This window comes from Rhincodon typus, chromosome 9, assembly GCF_021869965.1.
Source record: "Rhincodon typus isolate 14 chromosome 9, sRhiTyp1.1, whole genome shotgun sequence".
Taxonomy (NCBI): Eukaryota; Metazoa; Chordata; class Chondrichthyes; order Orectolobiformes; family Rhincodontidae; genus Rhincodon; species Rhincodon typus.
In genome coordinates this window covers 3,978,022-3,993,792 of record NC_063340.1, presented here as the reverse complement: position 1 = coordinate 3,993,792, position 15,771 = coordinate 3,978,022, and the positions used below count along the sequence as shown (strand labels likewise).

At 42.8% G+C, this 15,771-nt stretch overlaps 2 protein-coding genes across 5 annotated transcripts in view; one reads left to right on the top strand and one right to left on the bottom strand.

Annotated features, from left to right (window-relative positions):
- Positions 1–15,771, bottom strand: part of aplf (aprataxin and PNKP like factor) — a 229,812-nt gene that overhangs the window by 164,607 nt on the left and 49,434 nt on the right. The gene's annotated exons all lie outside the window — the stretch shown is intronic.
- Positions 12,200–15,771, top strand: part of LOC109934523 (CB1 cannabinoid receptor-interacting protein 1) — a 17,442-nt gene continuing 13,870 nt past the window's right edge. The window contains exons 1-2 of the mRNA XM_020533248.2: positions 12,200–12,641; positions 13,480–13,624. Of these exons, the coding sequence (XP_020388837.1) occupies positions 12,463–12,641; positions 13,480–13,624 (324 nt within the window). The 5' untranslated portion in view covers positions 12,200–12,462. The remainder of the gene's footprint in view (positions 12,642–13,479; positions 13,625–15,771) is intronic.

Sequence of the window (15,771 nt, the reverse complement as noted above, 5' to 3'; positions counted from 1 at the left end):
CCTCTGATGCTGCTTGGCCTGCTGTGTTCATCCAGCTCCACACCTTGTTATCTTAGTGAAGCCACATTGTTTTGTGCATTGTGAGCCCCACACAATGACAAGGATGTTGAGACTATACAGACATGGCAGTGATTAACAAGGATGTGCAAATATAAACAGCAAAGGCTTGAAGAAAAATCAACAGGTTTTCACTCAGAGTTTTTCCATTCATTTCCAAGTTTCCATTAATTCAGACATCGAGAATATGGATGTTCTGTGGTGGACTGCCAGCTGATACCAGTGAAACAGGATGGGTATCATACAAACTATGCAACAGGAGTAAAAGGAGGTCATTCAGTCCCTTGAGCCTGCTCCATCCTTCAATAAGATCTGGGCTGATCTGTTTGTGTTTCAAATTCCACATTCCCATCTATCTCCGACAACCTTTGACCCCTTCCCTAACAGTAAACCCTCCATCTCCCTCCTAAAAGTATTCAATGACCCCACATCTACTTCCTCCTGAGGCAGAGATACCCAAGTTGGAAAACCTTCTGCAACAGTAAAATCTTCTTCTCGTCTTCGTCCTGAAAGGTCCACTCCTAATTTTGAAACAGTACCTCCTAGTTCTGAACTCACCCACAACAGGGAACACCATTTCCATGTCTATCTATGTCAAAACCATTCTAGATCACGACTTCAAATGTTGTTTGGGAACATTGTTCACCTTACTGCAGCTGGAGAGAAGTTTGTGTGCTCATTATTCAGGAAACCAATTACAACAGAAAGGAGAGATAAACAGTTGGAGTAATCCAGAAGTAAAACGAACTAAAGTTTGAATTAATCTGCATCTTTTGTAAAAGAAAACAGTTCATCTCAGAGAAACGTGAATAGAATAAGTTCTGGTGATGAAGAGGCGTGAAGGTATCACTTTGGTTGATTTGTAGATTTTTGTAAATGAGGAATCCACTGACTAGAAATGGGTCAACTGATTCGTTCATATCGATAATGTCCAATCAAAAGGAAAAAGAGAGCTTTAGCCTGACAATTTGAAACTGTGGTTTAAAAGCTACACTCGAGTATAAAACAATACATAAGATATTTATCTGGTCTCCCTGCTACAGGAAGGATCTTGTGAAACTTGAAAGGGTTCAGAAAAGATTTACAAGGATGTTGCCAGGGTTGGAGGGTTTGAGCTATAGGGAGAGGTTGAATAGGCTGGGGCTAGTTTCCCTGGAGCGTCGGAGACTGAGGGGTGACCTTATAGAGGTTCATAAAATCATGAGGGGCATGGATAGCAAGGCAACTTTTTCATGCAGAGGGTGGTGCATGTATGGAACAAGTTGCCAGAGGAAATGGTGGAGGCTGATACAATAACAACATTTGAAAGCCATCTGGATGGGTATATGAATAGGAAGGGTTTAGAGGGATATGGGCCAAATGCTGGCAAATGGGATTAGATTTATTTAGGATATCTGGTCAGGATGTCTGTTTACATGCTGTACAACTCTGTGGCTCTATGACTCCAAAAGGAATTTGTCTGCACATTGTATCTTTTTCATTGAAGAAAGGGTTATAGTGAGGGCCAATTCCTGCTACATTCCCCCTGGCAACACCCTGTCCAATCAGAGTCAACCTGCTTGGGCCTGAGTTTAATCAGCTGACTAAGATTGACAATTAATAGCTCTTGTTGCACCTCCATACCAACCATGGTCAAATTAAGCAGCACCTTCTGTATAAATTGGTGTTCTCTTTCTTAGTTTGGTTTCTAGCATGGCAGTCGTAATGAGTGCAAGATGAAAAGCATCAAATTTCTGTTTTGTTTTATCAATATTTAAGTTTTGTACTACCAGGAAGGCAGAAGGGATTCCCTAATTCTTGACTCACTGTGAGTTTTCCCCAAAAGGATTCACAGAATCATTCTACTTAAAGAATGCTTTCTGTGTTGCCTTTTGTTTTGGCAGCTAATAGAGTCAAACAGCACAGAAACAGACCCTTCGGTCCAACCAGTCCATGCCCACCATAATCCCAAACTAAACTAGCCCCACCTGCCTCCACTTGACCTATATCCCTCCAAATATTCTTTATTCATGTTCTTATCTAATTGTCTTTTAAAAGTTTTAACTGTACCACATTCTCTGGAAGTTCATTCCACACACAAATCATTCTGTATAAAAAAATTGTCCCTCATGTCCTTTTTAAACGTTTCTCCTCTCACCTTAAAAATATGCCCCTTTGGCTTAAAATCCCCCACCCTAGTGAAAAGACACCTGTCATTCACCTTATCTATATCCGTCATAATTTTAAGAACCTCTACAAAGTCACGCTCGACCTCCAATGCTCCAGTGAAAAAAGTCCCAGTCTATTCAGCATCTTCTTATTACTCAAACCTTTCATACCTGGCAACATCCAGGTAAATCTCTTCTGAACCCTCTCCAGCTTAATAATATCGTTCCTATAATAGGGAGACCAGAACTGCACACAGTACTCCAGAAGAGGCCTCACCAATGTCATGTACAACCTCAACATAACGTCCCAACTCCTATACTCAGACTCAATGCCTTCTTAACCACCCTGTCTATGTGATGCAAACTTCAAAGATTTATGTACCTGAACCTCTCGGTCTCTCTTTTCTGCAACACTACTCAAGGTTCAGGCTATCTAGATTGCTGCTATTAAAGCACTTTGTTTTATTTGTAATGTTACTTGATCTAAATGTATGGGAGATCGGGACACAATGCTTGACTTAACAGTGGTATTTTACCTAGGAGAAGATCAACTGGCAAACAGCACTGGACCTGATTTTAATACAGGGCAAGTGGGTAGGTTTTGAATGGGTTAAAATCAGGCCCATTAAGTTACAGAACATAATTGAGCACTTCAACTCATGCAAACATACAACCTGGAGTAAAAGAGTAGAGAAGTCTTACTACAACTATACAAGGAAGTAATGAGACCACATCTGGAATACTGACAGCCATTTTGCTCCCCTTATTTATTGAAGGATATTATCATTGAAGGTAGCTCAGAGAAGGTTCACTAGGATCATCCTCAGTTGGAGGCATTGTCTTCTGAGCAAGAGCTAAACAAGTTGGGACTCTACTTACTGCAGTTTAGAAGAATGAGAGGTGATCCCACTGAAACGTATCGGATTCTTAAGAGGATGACAGGGTAAATGCTGAGAGGATGTTTCCTCTCAGGGGAGAGTCTAGGGCCAGAGGGCGTAGTCTCAGAATAAAGGGGCCCCAATTTAACACTGAGATAAGGATGAATTTCTTCTCTTAGCGGTCTCCACTTGGTCTTCTGCAAACGTCTTTGTTGCAAAAGTTGATCCAGTGTTTACCCTACTCTTCAAAACTTCAGCAATGTAACACAACTGTACGAGAAAGAATGCTGGGCTAACGTAGTTATACCAGAAAATGCACAGGACATCACAAAGTGGATGTGACTGGTCTTAAATAAACAAAACTTGAGAGGAGGCAGTGTGGTGTACAGTGGTTCCTTATAGAAAGAACGATTTCCTGCAGGAACTTCCCTTCAATAACTCAACTTCTAAATACAATGAGTCAAAACGCCAACTGACTGCGAGAGTCAAATCTTCATAAAACTTTTTTTAAACTGCAAACAGTGGGTCAAACAAAACAAAACTGACGAATTCGGGCAATAACTTTTAATTGCAACAAAGAAAGTTAACTTTTGCCCAAGCAATTGCAACTTGGGTCGAAGAGTGAGTATGAAGCGTGAGTATGGGGTGGTACAGGAACTGGGTCTTGGTAAAATGTATTACGTATAAACGCAGAAACAGTCTCTCACACAGACATTTCACTACCTCTTGTCGGAAAAATCAGAAGTTGCAGTCCACAATAACATTGCAAAGTAACCAGATGCTTAAACGTGCAAATAGTCCTGAAGAATACAGAGAGCTACTCAGCGTGGAAACAGATTCTGCTGGGTCTTGTCAAAGATATTGATCCATTATAGAGACAGACCCTTAAACTTTTGCAAATGCTGAGAACAATGTTGGCAACTCCCCACGACCAAATATGAAAGTCCCAGTTCAGTAACTACATGCCCAGCCCTTCCTCCCAGTGACTGTGACACTGTCATGGATCTGCGATAATGTTCTACCTTTTTCACAAGGTATCCCTCACGGATCACTTTCGCCTCCTCTTCCATGGCTTTCTGGTCGTTGCTCTGTGAGCTGACAGGCTTCAGGCTGTGGTCGAAATGTCAGACTTCTCTACTGACTGCCCCCTTTCTTTTTTGTTCTATATAGAATGTTAGTTCCTTGTGTTGCATCACAAGGGCCAGGAAAGTAACAGTTTCCGCTCCCAAATGCTGTTAAAAACCTCAAGAAACGATTGCTGATAAACAAAAAAACTGCCCTGTTCGACAATTCATTGAGGATGGGGTGGGAGATAAATTCTCACTGCTGGTTAATATTGCTCCAATCCACTTCTCTCCAGACCACACTGAGGTCATTATGTAGTTTATTTACTCAGCAGAAGCAACTCTTTTAAAAATATATATGCAATTTGAGATAGTTTATAAAGCAATGTTGTACAACCCCTTATTATCTCACTTTGTCTGGGTGTCTATTCATATCCCCATCTGAATAAGGCACTGTACTGCACTGCACAGCATACCAGTATCAACCTAGAATTATTCTTAACATATTGTCAGAAATCTTTCTGATGAAATGTTGATTTTTTAATTAACCTGTTCAGGGATGTGATGATACAGCTCTGGAGCAGATGGGGTTTGAAGCCAGCTCTCCTAGCCTCAAAGGCAGGGACATTACCTCTGTCTACAGAACCTAGATCCTATCCTCAAGTCCTTGAGAATAGCATTCAAACCAATAGCTTTCTGACAGAGAATGGCAGAAATGGGACCTCAAAACCACTGGACACCTGAGTTGGAGATGTAATTGAAAATTTTGCAGTGTTGATGTCTCATTGAAACATATAGGATTCTCAAGGTAAATACTGAGAGGATGCTTCCCCTCATGAGAGAGTCTAGGCATTTTTTATTCCCTACTCTCTCATGGGACATGGGTGTCACATTTATTGCCCATTCCTAGCTGCCTTTGAACTGAGAGGCTTGCTCAGCTATTCTTTTTTTCTTTATTCATTAACAGGATGAGGGCATCGCTGGCTAGGCACCATTTATTACCCATCCCTAATTTCCCAGAGGGCAAATCAGAATCAACCACATTGCTGTGGGTCTGGAATCACATGTAGGCCAGACCAGGTAAGGATGGCAGTTTCCTTCCCTAAAGTACATTAATGAACAAGATGGGTTTTTCTGACAATCGGCAATGGATTCATGGTCATCATTAGATTGTTAATTCCAGATATTTTATTGAATGCAAATTCCACCATCTGCTGTGGTGGGAGTCAAACCAGGTCCCCAGAATGTTATCTGGGTCTCTGGATTAACGGTCCAGTGATAATACCACTAGACCATCGCCTCCCCTTCAGAAGGCAGTTGAGAGTCAACCACATTACTATGGGTCTAGAGTCACATGTAGGCCAGACCAGATGAAGATGGTAGATTTCCTTCCCTGAAGGACGTTAGTGAGCCAGATTTTTTTTTTTTTCTGACAATCATCAATGGTTTCATGGTCATCAGTGGATTCTTCATTTCAGATCTTTAAAAAAAAATTTATTGAATTTAAATTCCACCACCTTCTGTGACAGGATTTGAACCCTGATCCCCAGAATACTAGCTGAGTTTCTGGATTAATGGTTTAACAATAATACCACTCGGCTGTCACCTCCCCTCTGAAGGCACAGTCTCAGAATAAAGGGGCACCACTTTAACACTAAGAGGAGGAGGAATTTCTTCTGTCAGAGGGTTGTGAATCTTTGGAATTCCTTGTCACTGAGAGATAAAGGGGACAGAATCCCTGCATATATTTGAAGCTGCAATAGATTCTTGATCAGTCGGGGAATTAAGGGTTACAAGGAAAGGGCAGGAAAGTGGATGTGAGGAATGTCATATCAACTATGATCCTATTGAATGGCAGAACAGGTTTGCGGGGCCAAGTGGCCTGCTCCTGTTCCTATTCCTTACGGTCATATACATGTGTAGGAATTTATTATGCAAAAAGCGAAAATAAATGTACATGGTCATAGTTTTTGTTAACATTTTAGGTGTAGATTTACATGGCACAAGGGGCTTTGAGGTGTAGTTGGTAGTGTCCCAGTGATTTTATCAAATGATGGAACAGGGTGGAGGGGCAGAATGGTCTACCCTTCTCCTCATTTGTATGGTCAAACGTCCCTGACGTGGATGCAGAAGCTCTGTGTTTTGAGTCGCACTTCCAGGACTTGATGGCCAAGGAAGGTCCATTCATAATAAGGTGAAACAGATCAAGTCAATAATCTTTCCAACACATGTTAATGGTGGGTGGTAAGATCAGAAAGATTCCTGGTCAGCCGAATTCTGGAAATAATTTGGAGCCTCTACCAAAACTGTCCGTAGCTCCAGACAACAACCTGCATGTAAAAGTTGCCACAGCAACCTTAAGTGCATGAGTGAACTCTGACATACACCACCACAAGAGGTTTGAGGGAACAAAGGTGGGCAAACTATTTCTTCCGGCTTGGGTCATAGTTTAAAAACAATTGGCACAGGAACTATAAGGGAAATAGAAAACAATTGATGAAACAATGGTAAAATCAGACTTCACTACAGTTGTCAACTGGCTATTAGAGATACATTCGATGTGATTTAATTTGCCCATTTGTAGAGTAATTGCTAGAGAGTGAGATGAGTTGGACAGCTCTTTTGAAGAGTTATGAAGATAGATTGGAGAAGTTAGGATTGTTTTCCCTGGAGAAGGGAAGGCAAGAGGAGATTCCAGTGAAGTGTTCAAAATCATAAGCGGTCTAGACAGAGTAGGTAAGGAGAAACTGTTTCCACTGGTGAAAGGATTGAGAATGAGAGGGCACAAATATAAAATAATGGGTAGAAAACAGCAAAAGCGACATGAGAAAAAGTTTTCTCATGCAGTGAGTAGTTAGAATCTGGAATGCAATGTCTGAGACTGTGGTGGAGGCAGATTCAATTAGAACAGATGGAGTTACACTGAAAAGGAAGAATATCCAGGGTTATGGGGAGAAGACTGGAGAACAACTTTTAAAGAATTGAACATTTAGAAAGGCAACAAATAGATAATGGGCCAAATGGCCTCCATCTGTGCTGTAACCATTCTGTGATAGTTGGCTGACAGCAGCTTGCCACAATGCAGAGAATCCAGGAGCCGCTGTGCTTCTCCATCTCTATTTAAAAGATGAATTCTAAAACATTTTCCTAATAGTAATAGCCTCTAGAAGTATCTCATGGTTAGGGTCCATGTGGAGGAAATAGTCCTAATTGGAGGGTTTGAGCTACTGGGAGAGGCTGAATAGGCTGAGGTTATTTTCCCTGGAGTGTTGGAGACTGAGAGGTGACCTTATCAAAGTTTATAAAATCATGAAGGCCTTGGATAGGGTGAATAGCCAAGGTCTTTTCCCCAGGGATGTAGGGGAGTCTAAAACTAGAGGGTGTAGAGCTGGATGAACACAGCAGGCCAAGCAGCATCAGAGGAGCAGGAAAGCTGATGTTTCAGGTCTAGACCCTTCTTCAGAAAATTTTCCAGCTCTACACCTTGTTATCTCAGATTCTCCAGCATCTGCAGTTCCTACTATCTCTAAAACTAGAGGGCATTGGTTCAAGGTGAGAGGGGAAAGATTTAAAAGGGACCTAAGGGGTAACTTTTTCACACAGAGGGTGGTGCATGTATGGAATGAGCTGCCAGAGGAAGTGGTGGAGGCTGGTACAATTACAACATTTAAAAGGCATCTGGATGGGTATGTGAATAGAAAGGGTTTAGAGGGATATGGGCCAAATGCTGGCAAATGGGACTAGATTAATTTAGGATGTCTGGTCGGCATGGACAAGTTGGATCAAAGGATTTGTTTCCATGCTGTACATCTCTATGACTCTACACAAACAATTTCTGGGATAGGTTAGAAAACAGATACAAGATCGTCTTTTAGAAGTCTCTTTTTGACAGTTCAACCAATATTGTGTTTCTAACTTTGTCTGGGTATGGATTATTTTCCTCCTAAACTGGACTTCTAGCCTTTTCTTTCTTACCTGGGAATCAAAGAATAAATTTCACCTCTAACAAGCTCTTACATGGATCCCTGTGGCACAGCATTAACCAATTCCTCTTAATTTCAGGAATATTTACCTATTTCCTGATCTTTGCTTTCATGATCCTAAGTATCCTATGTATTTGCATAACTCCCATAAATACCAATTATCTTTCCTTTTGCATTAAGTCTCCCACATGGGGCCCATCCATAAGAAAATAAAATCCATAAGTACAACTTTTACCACATTATCTTTCTCCATACAATAATATTCTTGGTCTCATTTGCTGCTAAAGGACTGTTACAGAACTTGCTGAGGTTAGGAAAACATTAAGTTTATTTAAGAAACATCTTACTGTAACTTCATCTTGCCACAAGGCTGTGAGAGAGAAAGCAAGATCATGCAACATTGTAAAACATCCCATGGTCAGGTACATTAAGTATCATTGGCATATCGCAGCCACATGTAACTGTTTATACTGCATATGCTCGTTGATTTCTACAAAATCGTCAACGAGAGTAAGGAAGCAAGGTCTAACATTGACGAATCCATGTTGACTACATGAATCAATCCACATCTTCCTCAATATTTCCACTTTTACCATAGCAGACAGGGACTGTCTTCAGTTTTAAGTTTTCATCATTGTGTGATGAAACACAAGGTGATCTGAAGGCTAGCATCCGTCAACCATCCCTGGAGATAGTGATGGTGGTGAGCTGCCTTCTTGAACTTCTGTATCCCATGTGGTGTAGGTTCACCCGCAGTGCTTTTAGAGAGAGAGTTCCAGGTTTTGACCAACTGATAACGAAGGAATAGTGATATATTGAGTCAGGATGGTGAATGGCTTGAAGGAGTGGTGGTGTTCCCATGTATCTGCTGCTCTGGGCATTCTCTCACCTCTGAGCTGAAAGCTTGCAGGTCTAAGTCCCACTCTAGACACAAAAACCTAACAAATCCAGGCTGACGCTGCAGGCCAGTACTGGATGAGAGCTGTACAGTTGGGGATGTTAACTCTTGGGAGTTCTCTACAGTTGCCTGACCAACATTTATCCTTCGATCAACGTCACGAAACAGATTATGCTATCAGGTTGCAGTTTGCAGTCTGTGGGAGCTTCCTGTGGGTAAATTTAATGCCACATCTCTGATTTTAGAACAGTGGCTACACTCAGAAACGTACTTCATTGGCTGTATAGTACATAGGAATGATCTGAGGTTGTGAAAAGCGTTGCAAAAATGCAAGTCTTTCTGTTCAGTTTAGAGATTACAAAGGCAGAGATTACAAAGTTCACTGTAATGTCTGGGACTCACTGTGACTGTTTCTCATGACTGTTCACTTTATGTTCACAAAGGAACTATTCATTCTCTGTCATTGTCACAGAATAAGTCACTAACAAGTTTTTTGTGACAAATTTCATCTATCCAATGGCAGGCTTTGATTTCCACGGCAAGAGTAGTCCTTGCTAAACAGGCTCAGGACAAGTCGGAGTTCCTGTGCAGTCAAACTGCACTAGTGTGGCCTCAATACAAAGACCTTATGCACTTGTGGAGAGGCTCAAAGCTGCACATTACTGAGAGGGTTCCTTCCACAGATGATGTGGTGCACTCATCACCTTAAATTCCACAAAAGAGGAAGTGTTTGCTCGGCTTTGGGGAATTTTCATTAAATAAATAAAACGTCACACACACTTTACGCAAAACAGATCTTGCAGACACATGCCGGCCTTTAATTCCTTCTCGAAACCTGTTTCTCAAACCTCTTTTCTCCTTCAAAATACTGTGTTAGAATTAGGTTTTATTGTGACGTGCACTCAAGTACGGGGATACAGGGGTCCAATGAAAAGTGTACAAAGTCACCATTCCCAGTGCCATCTTAGGTACAAAGACACCTCGGTACAAAATCTTAGGTACAAAGTAGAAAAAAGAAATAACTTACAGGTTCAACATTACAGTTCTTCTCAACATAAAGTAGAAAAATAAAGAAATAAAATTAAAATTTCAGCATTACAGTCCTTCTTTAACCTTGGGCCTGCAGACGCTCCATGCTGGGCTTTCCCTGCAAGGGGCTCGGATTCCCCGCAAGGGCTCGTTCTGTCCCCCACCCCCTGCGCATAAGGGATCGATGTCCTCTGCACTGCCGCCTCACCGCTGACCACTCTGGACCTTGACGGTGCCACAATGCCACCGGCCGCTGGAGTTCCGCCCAGCTACCAGACACCTCATCACCAAGCACCAAAGGTCAGCTCTGGGCCCCAGCTGCCGCGGTGCTCCGGACCCCGATGCTGTCACCTCCACGACCGAGCACTCTCCAGAAGGTAAGTAAAAAAAATCTAGAAAACTTAACCAAAAGAAAAGAAATGACAAAAGAATAAGAAAAAAAGAAAGAGACACGGGCGGAATGGATGAACCCCGAGTTCAGAGCCCGGATGCTGCCTATGCCACCACTTATGCCATTCCTCTGCTTAAAACCACATAATGGTCTTAATGTCTCCTTATCAAGTTCACTGTTAAGGTTTGGTTGATAATCTCTCTTGACAGGTGCCTGGCTACGTTCTTAGTGCTACATCAATGCAAACCAGTGTTATTGTTTAGTCACAATCCTGAAAGAAGAGTATATAATATTTACACCTTGGCTCATTTTGGTCTGCTGTAACACATTTCCTTGTTGATACGAACTTAGATAAATTACGAGCAAATGCCCACTTCCTTTATAGAGTTTGCATTTGCTCAATATCTGCACGATCATTTTGTGATATGATCCTCTCTATGCACCATCTATGCAGATTCTTGCATTTAGAAATATTACAATTGCAATTAAAAGTTAGAAGAACATAACAAGTTCTGATAATAGTTTGTGAAGAGGAATCTTGTGTGGAATTGAATGGACCTTAGATTAAGTGACAGTTGGAGTTGGGGGCGCATTCATCGTAAACAAGTCTCATTGAATGCCCTAACCATGTACACATCCCTGGTGCCACTGAGAGATGTGGTCTAGGATTATTTTTTATGACTACATGGAATTTTGCAAAGACAGTGTCATAAAAGGATCATTCATGTTAGAAAGCAGAGAGCTGTGGATACTGGAGTAAAACAGAAATTGCTGGAGAAATTCAGCATGTCACTTAGACTGAAGGAAGGTCATTCAACTCGAAAGCTAACTCTGGTTTGCCTCTACAGATGCTGCTGGATCTGTGGAGTTTCTCCAGCAATATTGGCTCTCATATTATTGCAGTTTACAAAGAGAAATGTGTTAACATCCCATCCAGTAAGTGAACTACTGTGATTGGATTTAAATCAAAGCTTTTCAAAATGGATTGGGTAAACCTTCAGGAAACTTCTTCCATTGTAAATGTCTCTTTCTGAATAATGTGAAGGACTCATTCTGCAATGATAATGGATTAATAAAACAAATTGCCGATACCCAGAATGTTAGGAATTTGAAGTAAGAGGAACAAATGCTCAGGGTTGGAGCAAATTACTGCAGATGCTGGAATCTGTACTGAAAACAAAAAATGCTGAAAATCACAGCGGGTCAGGTAGCATCCGTGGAGAGAAAGTGAGCTAACGTTTCGAGTCTAGGTGTCTCACCAGCACTCTGATAAAGAGTCATTTAGACTCGAAGCGTTAGCTTGCTCTCTCTCCAACGATGCTGCCTGACCCACTGTGATCTCCAGCATTTGTTGTTTCCAAATGCTGAGAGTCACTGGAGAAGCCAGGCTGTGGAGTCCGAGAGAGAAAGGTACATTTTTATAAACATATATTTTATTTTCAATCAGTATAAATGTTGCTCTTCCTCCTTGAATTGGTATTCTTGCGAGTTGTCCTGATGAGTGCAAGATGAAAAGCTTCGACAAAATGTGCCTTTTTTTCCCCCACAATCCTCAAGTTGAGCGCCACGTTTTAAACATATATGTTATTGATCTGGGAATATTCATTCATAAACCCTCGTGCCTTAAGGTGTTATCCTGACATTGTAGGGAAAGGGGTTTTCCATTTGAACCATACGGCTAAGGCTGAGGGCATTACCATGTGATGCTTAATGTTTCTGAGTAGGAAGGTTCATGAAGTAGAGTCCTGAGTTAGTGCTGACGTCTGTGCATTGCAGCAAGGGATTATGTCTGCAATCAGTCTGGATTTAGTCCTGCCAGTTGGATGTTTGCATCTCCCTGCTTTTACATCCTGCACGTACTGAAGGGGTTTGTGCTGGCTCTGTGTCACTGCCTATGGGGTAAGGAGCCAGAAGCTGCCGCTGAGGGGTTTTTTTAAAATCAGTCCATCTTTCTCCAACGAGAAGACTGCGAGGTTTTCTCCTCATCCTCTCTCTCCCTCCACCAGCACCGGATCATGGGAGAGATTCCCAGCTTGCTGAAAATCGGTGTCTCTTTGAGAATCCAGCCCGGTGATGGCCCGGTGTATTTCAAAGTGGACGGCCAGCGATTCGGACAGAACCGCACCATTAAGTTGCTGACAGGAGCTAAGTACAAGGTCGATGTTGTATTGAAGCCGGGGATTGTAGCAGTCAAGTGAGTACAACAGGGAGAGGCTGCTGGGGTGTGGGGTGGCAGAGAACGGGCGGTGGGTTTGGATAATTTGCTCCCCTCCTCAAAACATACCCGTTGTTTGAATTTCCTGCATCGCCTAGCGCCTGACTCTTCCCCCTGCATTAGGGCGACTGGCTTCCTGGAGTAATCTAACCTGGCAATGGGAGTGCAGGGGTGGGGGGAAGGGTCCTTTAGCTGAGCCGTGCTTGTAGGAGATGCTAATGTTATTTAACAAGGTAAGATCCTAATGAATTGTCAGCACTTCCTATAGGGGTCAGTTTAAATCTTGACTCTTGCTTGGTAAGGAGAAAAAATAAATGCATCTGACAAAGATTTATTCTGGGGAAAAAATACCCAGCCTGATCCACAGGGGGATTTGCTGCTGTTGTATTGGTTGAGAAATGAGTAAACAGCAGAAGGTGCAAGATGGATTGTCAGAGGGAGTGGGGGCCAATATAAAGGAGAAATGGGAATCTGCTGATGGGATTTCTAAGCGAAAATTAATAATAATTATCTCCTCTAATCACGTTTGCAGAAGCAAATAAAAAAAACGTTTGATATTATTAAATATTTATCAGGTTTTGCTGTCAATGGTGTAAGTTTACAGTTTGCCCTCTGTGATATTCACGGACATTTTATAAAAATCACAGACAGATGACCGTCAGGGTGGCAGTGAGGGGTGGGGTGGCTATGTTTCTTGTTTCAATATCATCTTAAACATTGCCGCTTTCGTTTGCTCACTCACGGCTGCAGCTGCTAAAAGAAAGGAAAGTGTTGGCTGAGGTGAGGCTCGGTTTTATCTGTTATTGTTGGATCGCAGGTCGATGATGATCGGGGCAGTGCCCATTTCTCTGGAGGAGAAATCGCGGGACCCCCAAGCGGTGGATTACACTGGGATCTATGACACGGAGGGGGTGGCTCACACTAAAAGCGGGGAGCGTCAGCCTCTGCAAGTCAACATTCAGGTGAGAGATGGAAAAGGACCAGATTCAAAGCCACAGCATTGCATTGGTCCAATTGTCTTAATCTTTGGCATCCATTCACTCGATCCAGTTCGGAAAGAGCAGGAGGGAACAGATGATATGAAGGAGAAGGCAGTGCTGACTGATGCAAACAGAAGGGCAGACATTATCATTTACTGTTTCATTGGAAATTGTGGATTCCTTAATGACCCAACTCTCTCTCAGCGACAAAAATAGAAATTGCTGGAAAAAGAATTCAGCAGGTTTGGCAGCATCTGTGGAGAGAAAGCAGGGTTAGTGTTTTGCGTTCTTCATAGAATCCCTACAGTGTGGAAGCAGGCTATTCAGCCCACACTGACCCTCTGCAGAACATCCCATCCAGACCTACTCCCCTACCCCCATAACTGTGATTTCCCAGGGCCAATCCACCTAACCTGCACAGCTTTGGGCTGTGGGAGGAAACCAGAGCACTTGGCAGAAGCCCACACAGACATGGAAAGAATGTGCAAAACTCCACACAGACAGTCACCCAAAGTTGGAATTGAACCTAGGTCTCTGGTGCTGTGAGGCAATAGTGCTAACCACTCAGCCACCCTGCCACCCCTTCTTCTTCAGGATTGATTCTGAACAGATTGCAGTTCTGAGGCAGGGTCACTCGACCCAAAACATTAACTCTGCTCTCTCAGTCCACAGATACTGCCAGACCTACTGGGTTTGTCCCCAGCAATTTCTGGTTTTGTTTCTGACTTCCAGCATCTGCAGGTTTTTTTTTTCGCTCAGCTCCCTCTCCATACTGCTGGATGAAATCTACAGGGAGAACGTGCAAACTCCACACAGACAATCACCCGAGAGTGGGATTGAACCCAAGTTTCTAGCACTGTGAGGCAGCAGTGCTAACCACTGAGCCACTATGACATCCCTGTGCCTCTGTTGTCCTTGTTCTTTCAGATGGTAGTGATTGCATGTCTGGAAGGTGCTGTCAAAGGAGCCTTGGTGAATTATTGCAGTGCACCTTGTGCTGGTACACACTGTTGTCGTTGTGCATTATTGATGGAGGGAATGGATGTTCAAAGTGATGGATGTGGGGCCAGTCAAACAGGCTGTATTGTGCTGGATGGTGTCAAGCTTCTTGAATGTTGTTGGAACTGCACCTACCACCTGTGCCTTGTAGATGGTGGACAAGCTTTGGGGAGTTGGGTCATGAAGTCCTCAATGCAGGATTTCTAGCCAATGACCTGTACTTGTAGCCACTGTATTTATATGGCTGCTGCAATTCAGTTTCAGATCAGTTATAGTCCCCAGGATGAGGGAGATACAGTTTTGCTAATGTCATTGAATGTCAAGGGGGTGATAGTTAGATTCTCTCTTGTTGGAAATAGTCATTGCCTGGTACCTATGTGGCATGTAAGATACTTCCAACTTATCAGCCCAAACTTGGATATTGTCCAGGTCTTGCTGCATATGGACATGGACTGCTTTAGTATCTGAGGAGGTGCAAATGATGCTAAATGCTGTGCAGCCATCAGCAAACATCCCCTTATGATGGAGAGAAGGCCATCGATGAAGTGGCTGAAGATGGTTGGAGCTAGGCCAGTATCCTGAGGAACTCCTGCAGAGATGTCCTGGAGCTGAGGTGACTGACCTCCAACAATCATGACCATTTTTTTGTGCTAGGTATAACTCCAACTGGCAAAGAGTTTCCCCCAGATTCATATTGACTCCAATTTTGTTAGGACTCCTTTTTGCCATCCTCATGGGAACACAGGACGTGGGAACACAGGACATAGGAACGCAGGACAAAGGAACACGGGACAAAAGAACACAGAACTTAGGAACACAGGACATAGGAACACAGGACATAGGAACACAGGACTTAGGAACACAGGACTTAGGAACACAGGACATAGGAACACAGGACAAGGAACACAGGACTTAGAAACACAAGACTTAGGAACACAAGACATAGGAACACAGGACTTAGGGACACAAGACAAGGAACACAGGACATAGAAACACAGGACTTAGGGACACAGGACAAGGAACACAGGAATTAGGAACACAGGACTTAGGACTTAGGAACACAGGGCATAGGAATACAGGACGTAGGAATATAGGACTTAGGAACACAGGATTTAGGAACACAGGACATA